General features: G+C 36.1%; 2 protein-coding genes across 2 annotated transcripts; both read left to right on the top strand.

The window, feature by feature from the left end:
* Positions 1-309: 309 nt before the first annotated feature.
* LOC104237462 (xanthoxin dehydrogenase-like) lies at positions 310-4,139 on the top strand. Its single transcript, XM_009791618.2, has 2 exons — positions 310-562; positions 3,229-4,139. Exons 1-2 carry the CDS (start codon positions 519-521, stop codon positions 4,025-4,027), a joined length of 843 nt encoding a protein of 280 aa, XP_009789920.1. The 5' UTR covers positions 310-518; the 3' UTR covers positions 4,028-4,139.
* A 996-nt stretch (positions 4,140-5,135) lies between these two features.
* On the top strand, positions 5,136-7,704 carry LOC104237461 (light-harvesting complex-like protein OHP2, chloroplastic). The gene is made up of 2 exons (XM_009791617.2): positions 5,136-5,731; positions 7,399-7,704. Exons 1-2 carry the CDS (start codon positions 5,337-5,339, stop codon positions 7,511-7,513), a joined length of 510 nt encoding a protein of 169 aa, XP_009789919.1. The 5' UTR covers positions 5,136-5,336; the 3' UTR covers positions 7,514-7,704.
* Positions 7,705-8,382: the final 678 nt, after the last annotated feature.

The following is an 8,382-nucleotide window of genomic DNA, read 5'->3' as shown; positions in this document are numbered from 1 at the left end:
AAGCGAAATTTAATAGCGAGATTTGCGTTTAATAAAATCTGGAAGAATCCTTAATATCCCAACATTCGCGCGCCTGTTAAAGGAATTGTACAGCTAACGGAATTCTATTTTTAATAATTTATTTATATTTTGAAGAAAAACTATTAGCTGAGCGGGTAATTTGCAAACTATAACATTTTTCGTTATAGGAACGAAAATTTCCCTTTGGAATATATCGGCCCACTCCGTCGTGGTCCGTCCCATAACCAATACCCATGTGCTTATTTTTCATTTTTTTCAATAAATAGCCATGTGATTATTTCCTTGTTTAAATGGTTTCTTCTTGTCGCTATGTGTTGGAGTAATAAATAATTGGACTTCTCAGCTCCTTTGCTGACATCGCCTCTAATGGTGTCTTACTATGAAAGTAGTCTCTGAAATTATGCATAATATAGCTTTGTAATTTATTTCGTATATAACTAGTACTACTTGTTTCTTCTGGTCATATTTTTTCTGTTAAAAAGAAGGAGCTTTACGCCATGGATGTTCAAGGAAGCTCCGATACTTCTCTTCCTAACCAAAGGTACTGCTTGAAAATTCTTATTGCTCCAACTATTTATAAGGCAATTTTTCCAATAGGGTTTCGGTTTTCCTAGATAGAATATTTCCTTAGTTTCTTGTTCAGAGTTAGTTGTGGGTAGGATAAATTTCTTTGTCCTTGTCATTTCTGAGCTATTTATTTTGATTAACTGCTTATATTTTGGTTCATTTGTTATATGGTGATTGATGTTTGATGTTAGATTGGCTTTATCAAATGAATTAATTTGAGCAATTTTTTCCCATTGTTTTTCTCAAATAAGATTTATATTAGAGGATGAACTTTGAAAAATTGCCTAACCTAGAAACTGATACACTGAGAAAAGGAATTCTGTAACTAAACAGTGTAAAGCTTCTTCCGTTTTTTTCTCCCTTCTGTTCTAAGAGTTTAATTTCTTAATCAGTTCATTCTTTTCTAAGATTTAATTTGATAACTGTGTTTTTACCCGCTTTGATTGATTCTTATTTTGATGACCAAGTTGATGCCACTGTACATTGTGGATTCACATCAACTCTTAAAAGATAATCCAACTCATTCTCTATGGAGTATAGGATATCCTTTCTGCGCCAAAAACACGATTCGTGGACTTATACCCCTTTAATCTTTCATTTTTCTGAAATATGTTAAATCACTCAATTCTTTTATATAGTATTTACTTGATAACTCTATATTATCTGGTTTTTTGATAGATTCTTTATTGATTAGTTGAGATAATTTGATTGATAATACACTAAGCCTGTATCACTGCACATTGTGGACATCAAGCTTTCAGAAAAGTTCAACCAATTGTCTACAGAATATGAGATATCCATTTTACGTGAAAGATACAAATGAAACAAAATAGGGCTACTAATTATTCCCTACTAGACTTTTTACCTCTTTAAAACTGCACGGAGAAGCAGAACTGCAAAGCTATGCATGATCCATGTCTTAACCAATTGCGGATCATATTGTCTTCTCCTTCTAAAGTTGAGTGCCATTAGCATAACACTACAAGATGCATACCTCATGAAGACCTTACGAGCTTTCATTTTCCATATGGAACTCCAGGTGGACCTGGAATCACTGATATCAATCAAACAATAACAGTGTGGCTTCGCCAATAACCTCTTCATGGATGAACCTCTCCAGAATACACTGTTTCAAAAATAGTTAGAAGTATCTTTGCAAACTTCATCTATATCGTGCCATTTCTTGTCTAAGTAGGGGCGGAGCGGTGGAGGCACAAGCCAACTTATGGGTTCGGCCAAACCCAGTAGTTTTTGCTCAAACAGTATATTTGGTGTTTTGAATTCATCTAAAACCCAGTCATTAACACTTGAAATCGTGGTCCTAACATCCAGAACCCATAAGGTTGAAATCCTGACTTTGCCTACGAGTCTAAGATAGTTCACCAAGAGGATATCCTAAGATGCTTGGCATCGTATTATCGAAGAAGTTCAACTACTTTGGCTTCCTTATCATTGTAATCTGCAGCAATCAAGGAAACTAATATTTCAGAATTGAGTTCCTACATTGCATATCCAACCACAGATGTGTACGGTGGCCAGCAATCGTAGGACCAACATATCTTGAGAACTCATTCCGTCGATTCATGATTCCTTTCCGTAAAGGCCGTCCTGTACAAGGTCATGACCTACTTGTAGAATCATTCCTATTGCTGATATACATGTCTTGTGAGGATCTCCCTCTTCTATAGAGAATTCTCTTTGTAACCACACCTCCACAGCCATTTCCCCAAGATGAACTTGTTGCAGATGAGAAAAGTACGAATGTCCAGGCTTTTCCCCTCAGCTAGAGTTGTTACCTTATCCCATTCCACCAGATGGTATCTCCTTCCCCCCTTTGCCCGTCCAATGAGAAGCCTCTCATTATCTTTTTGATTCTCTTAGTTTCTAACGTAGGTGCAATGAATAAAAACGTAAAATAAGTCGATATACTTGACAGAGTTGATATAATAAGGGAGATTTATCCTCTTTTTGACTTTCTATTAAAGTTCTTTCTTTATGCTTTGTGTTCAATTTATTTGCTTGGTTCGTCTCCTCTAATGAAACTTTATTAAAATGCTTTTATATCGCATGAACTACTTGCCAAGTTGTACTATTAGCTCAAGCACAACATTTGTCTCTCATTTTTTTGTCCTTTTGGGTTTTTCTTTAGATTCTTTTGAGCGTTGGTATTGTTTCTTTTGCATTTTCTTTTATCGCCATTGGGCGAGTCGCGTTCTCTGGGTGTAGAGAAAACACCGCTGAGCATCGAAGATATTAATAATCAAATTGTAGCAATTAAAACTTGAGATAAATAAAGAGTCTTCCTTTTCCCTCTCTCCACACTTTTTCTATCTCTATTGCTCTGTTTCCGATCCTTCCTCTCCCCTCTCCCCCAAATACGAGTAATGTATTTATGTTATAAATTGTTTCTTGCTCAGCGGTTAAGATGCTGACTGCAATATGAGAGTTCTTGCTCTTCCTCCTGTATCTCTTGTTGGGGATGGTTAGAGGTTGAATTGACAGGGAAATGCTTTTCCATTTTCATGATAAGAGAACTCTCTTTCTATGAAGCTACCAGCCTGTAGTCAACTTTTTTCTTTTCCTTTTGGAATGTAATTGACTGTTACTAGCGGCACATATTAATTTCATCTGATATATCAGGTTATTGGGAAAGGTTGCTTTAGTCACAGGAGGGGCAAGTGGCATAGGAGAGAGCATAGTACGTCTATTTCATAAACATGGTGCAAAAGTATGCATTGCAGACATTCAAGATGAACTTGGACAAAATATTTGTAGTACCCTTGGTAATGACCAGAGTGCATGCTTTGTCCACTGTGATGTTACTGCAGAAGCTGATATTAGTAATGCAGTTGATCTTACCATTCAAAAGTTTGGGACACTTGATATAATGGTTAATAATGCTGGGTTGTCTGGGCCCCCTATTCCAGATATCCGTGATTATGAACTTTCTGTGTTTGAAAGTGTGCTTGACGTGAACTTGAAAGGTACTTTTCTTGGAATAAAGCACGCGGCTCGCATAATGATTCCACAAAAGAAAGGATCAATAGTATCTTTGTGCAGTGTCGGAAGTGCCATTGCTGGCATTGGGCCTCATGCTTATATAGCTTCCAAGCATGCTGTTTTGGGACTTACACAAAATGTTGCAGCTGAGATGGGAAAACATGGTGTACGGGTGAATTGTGTTTCTCCTTACGCTGTTGCAACGGAACTAGCTCTGGCTCACTTGCCTGAGGATGAAAGGACGAATGATGCACTGGCAGGTTTTCGTGCTTTTACTGAGAAGAATGCTAACTTGCAGGGTGTGGAATTGAAGACTCAGGATGTTGCTAATGCTGTGCTGTTTTTAGCAAGTGACGAAGCAAGGTATATAAGTGGGCATAATCTGATGGTTGATGGTGGTTTCTCGTGTGTTAATCACTCCCTTAGGGTCTTCAGATAGGTACATGCTTGATAAATCTTTTAAGGAACTTCAGAGATTTGTCATTTTTCTAAAAACTATTCTATTTGTGAATTTTCCATTGAAATAAGCTATGTATTTATTTTTCTAGAAAGGGAATATTTGACTGGACGAGGTGATCCAGCCGCACCTTCCAGTACGGCTACCTTGTTACGACCTAGTCTTTCATAGCAGTATGCTAAGCGGAAAAAAAAGTTAGAAAAATAATTTGAGACAACTATTTTTAGTAACTATGACTATTAATATGAGATGGGGGAGTAGTAACTTGAAAAATAAGTTAATAGCTTATTACGAAATGTAAGTAAACCTTGTACAGTATAAGTTAAATCACAAGCGCCTTGAATTAATGGAATGAAAAACATCAGTACAATGCAATTCCAACTGACTAGTGATTTCTTTATGATTTGCTTTGGAAATTTGGAAGAAAAGCCAACTTTTTTCCTCCTTAACTTTCTTTTCATTTCCCTAATTTCCAAATCCTAGGGTTAATATATAACACCACTTCAAAAGGAATTCAAATAGAGAAGTTTAAACTAGAGGAATGGTTAAGAAGAGGTTACGAATGCTGTAACTACTGACTCGTCACTTGCATTTTTATTTTTGACGATGGACTATTTTGTATGCATCTCAATTATTTTATCGGATATCTATTATCTTCTAATAGTACAAATATTATATAAACTCTAATAGCTTTGCCAATCAATTAGATAATCCAAAAAAAAAAAAACACACACACACACACACAAAGGCGTATCTGGATTGAGGGGTATGGATTCACGTGGAACCCATGCTCCTCTCCTTAAACTATATATAACAGTGCCATATTTCATTAAAATTATTTAAATATATGTGTGTACCCATTCTTAAAGACTCCGATGCTGCAATTGACAATATAAATCTCACTTCGGACTGTCTATATATATATATATGAAAATCGCTAAAATTTCATAAAAGAATATAATTCTGAACATACAATTTCAAAAGTATAGTAAATTTAAGATAAGAAATTAAAATTAAACCCGTTAAATATAAATTCGAGATTTGGTGCATCCACGGTCTTGAAAAGTTGGATCCGCCTTTCTTTGGCGATGACTTTGGACTGTTATACGAAGTACTAGTGGTAATAGACCATCTCTTGTAAAGCTGTAATGAGAAACTTGGCCACATGCTATCCACAAAAGACCTTTCACTATCCACATACAATCTCCACTTTCTGATAAACAGTTAAAACCATACACTAATTTTCGCTCCTCTTCTTCAAGAATCCACACAAAAACTTCGACAAAGGAAAATGTCAGTAGCATCATCATCTTCCTTCCCATGCATCAAAATTCAAAACCCATCTTCCCCAACTCCTCCTCCTCCTTCTTCTTCTTCTTCTTCTTGTCATTTCAGAGCACTCACAATAAGGAGCTCTGGAGCTGAAGGACCTTTGAGAAGACCTATGGCGCAGCCACCTACCCCTGTTAAACCTGTCCCCCCATCACCATCTTCGCCGCCGCCGCCTAGTGCTCCTCCTAAGCAGGTGACAGTGGCTGCCGTGGATGGCAAGAATGTAATTACCATGGAGTTTCAGAGGCAAAAGGCTAAGGAGCTTCAAGAGTACTTCAAGCAGAAGAAGCTTGAGGAAGCTAACCAAGGACCCTTCTTTGGTTTTATTGGCAAAAATGAAATTTCTAACGGCAGGTAATTTATAATTCAAGATAATTTGGATTAGTTGAATTGAGTGGGGAATCCATTTTATTCAGAATTGTTTTTTGTTTCTTCATTTCTTAATTGTTTGAGAGGAGTGACACTGTGTGTAGAGAGGACCAAAGAGAACCAATTTGGAAATAAACGTTCATTCATAGGACTTGCTTATCTAAATTTGAATAACCTTTTTGATATGTGAAAATATAAAGTTAGGAATTCGTAGAACAATATACTAGGTGTAGTGTTCCAAAATCATGAAATGGGTTCATTTGAAGTCTGAAACCAAGCTGGAGTGAGAAGAGTTTATTCTTCTGATAATTTGGTATTATTGACTCTTAATTGATTCTCAAAAAATCGATTGCCTTATCTACTTGGACTAAAGAGCAACAAAACAGAATCCGGCTAGAAATAGATTCAATTGGAATTAATTCTAAGTTAGCTGCATCACCTTTTCATAACGTATAGTCGTATATCAATAATTCATATTTTAGTAGTGTTTAGAAGTTTACATGATTATGATAGTATATGTAGGATCAAGCACATATGACATATTTTGTCATTGGTCTAAGTTGTTCAAGAATTGGCATTAACAAGCAGGACTTGGTGTTTTGGTTTAAGTTGGATTAGTTAAGTTTTTGTCCTTGAGAGACTTAGACTTGATTATCATTTAATCCGTTAAAGAGACATTTGGTCATAGAATATACTTGCGTACCCCTCGTAGAAACACATGCAACTGAATCTTCTTGAATGCTCCTATTAAAAAGAAGCTTCTAGGACTTTCACCGGTTACTCGAGTGACTTTAGTTGCCTGCTTGCTGCTGCATAGGATTGTTGCTTATGGAACATAATCTATACAACTCATCTTGGCTGGCTCAGTAAGATCATCATTACATGTGTATAGTTGATGTGCTTTCTAAGACGTGTATTCCCCGGCTCTTTGGGATTTGATTTTCTTTAAGGTGGGTTATATTTCTTAGCCAATTTAGACAATGGAATTCTGAAGTGACGAAACAGGTGTGTTTGCTCAATAGAATGTACAACCACGCATGCAGCCAAGCTGGTTGGAGTGAGAGGTTTATAACTTAAAGACTTTTGTCTTCCTGTGACAAACTCAAATGCAGTACCCATTAGGAAATAGCGGATCTAATACCAGAACACCGGAAGGACTTTGAGGTGCATGATGATCGATTGACAATAACTCTCGTGTCCTTAACATTAGACTTAGATACTTCTTAAAGAGACACCGGAAGAGCAAAATATAAATAGGATATGATGAAAGACTTCATCTCACTTGGAAGTTGGACATCAAATGTTGGTTTATGCTGCATCAAGCATCAATATTTTCTCCCCTCCTTATATAATGACGAGGAATAAAGATTGTCATCCAAATAATACTAATGAACGATTTGAGAGTATGTAGCTGACTTTCTAAAACAGTTTTGTGGTAGAACTTCCTTTTGCCGTTGTTTATTATCAATTGGTTAGAGGTAAGACGAATAAATGGATGAGCATTATGAACTGATAATTGTATATAGTTTTGAACATAGTTTCTTATCTGATAGTAAATTGACTAACTATATTTTTACTTTGATATGACCTTGGATTCTTTTTCAGTTGACATAATAAGTGGTAACTTGTACTGATATATCTTGGTTGAACAGATGGGCGATGTTTGGTTTTGCTGTTGGGATGTTAACTGAATATGCAACTGGTTCTGACTTTGTCGATCAAGTTAAGATCCTTCTCTCAAATTTTGGGATAGTAGACTTGGAATGAGGTTCCTTCATATCAGAAAATGCCATATATAAGATACTCTCCTATGTAATTTCATGTAAAAAATTTCCAATTGCTTCAATTAATTTTCTATCTTGAAATTTCAAGTTTATTTGCTTAAGACCTTGATTGCAGTGTAGCATGACTTACACCCTCCTACTTTTGAAAGAAGAAGAAAATTTGTTGTTTTTCCATACCTCTTGAAATTAACTATTAGTTCTGCTATGTTAAATTATCTTTGGCTGATTGTATATCTACTCCAGCTCAATCAAGGCTATTAAATCTGTAGCCTGTGTTTAATGGTGTGAACTTTGGTTCTGTGATTGCTTTATCCTGAAGTAGATAGGAGTTGAATTCTCATTGTTAGCTCCTTCTCCTTTCCCCTACACCTTCCCTTGCCCCCTCAAAAGAAATACAATTATTTTGCTCTTCAGACAAACACATGTTTCTTCTATAACAAAACTCCCACAAAGGTGTTTTTGAATTACAAGCCATTACGTTCAACATTTGTGATACTCCTCCAATTTTAATTTTTGAAATAATTACATTTGGCCCCAAAAAGATTTACGCCAAATACATATGCGTCTCCTTGAACTTGTCTCATTTTTTCATTTAGACACTTGAACTATGCCTTGTTTCTGTTAGATACGTCCAAATGTATCTATTAGACACACATTGCTTATATGGCAAGCAGTGTGAATTACACTACTTGTGATTGCGTGAGAGCTTCTTCTTTCTCTCTCTCTCCCTTCACCTTCTCCACCTGCCACCACCAAACCAATTCTTCGGCAACTAAAACAATCCATCATGTTATTCAAAGAAATGATTTTTATCGAGCAGAGGACATAAAAGTTTAACTAAGCAATAAGGCC

The sequence above is a fragment of the Nicotiana sylvestris genome, chromosome 4 (genome assembly GCF_000393655.2).
Source record: "Nicotiana sylvestris chromosome 4, ASM39365v2, whole genome shotgun sequence".
In the NCBI taxonomy this organism is placed as follows: Eukaryota; Viridiplantae; Streptophyta; class Magnoliopsida; order Solanales; family Solanaceae; genus Nicotiana; species Nicotiana sylvestris.
The sequence above is the reverse complement of the archived record's forward strand: the minus strand, read 5'-3'. Positions and strand labels throughout refer to the sequence as shown.

Coding starts and splice junctions, on each gene's coding strand:
- LOC104237461 (XM_009791617.2), top strand. CDS start 5,337: ATGTCAGTAGCATCATCATCTTCCTTCCCATGCATCAAAATTCAAAAC. Junction 5,732..7,398: donor AATGAAATTTCTAACGGCAG/GTAATTTATAAT, acceptor TTGGTTGAACAG/ATGGGCGATGTTTGGTTTTG.
- LOC104237462 (XM_009791618.2), top strand. CDS start 519: ATGGATGTTCAAGGAAGCTCCGATACTTCTCTTCCTAACCAAAG. Junction 563..3,228: donor ACTTCTCTTCCTAACCAAAG/GTACTGCTTGAA, acceptor CTGATATATCAG/GTTATTGGGAAAGGTTGCTT.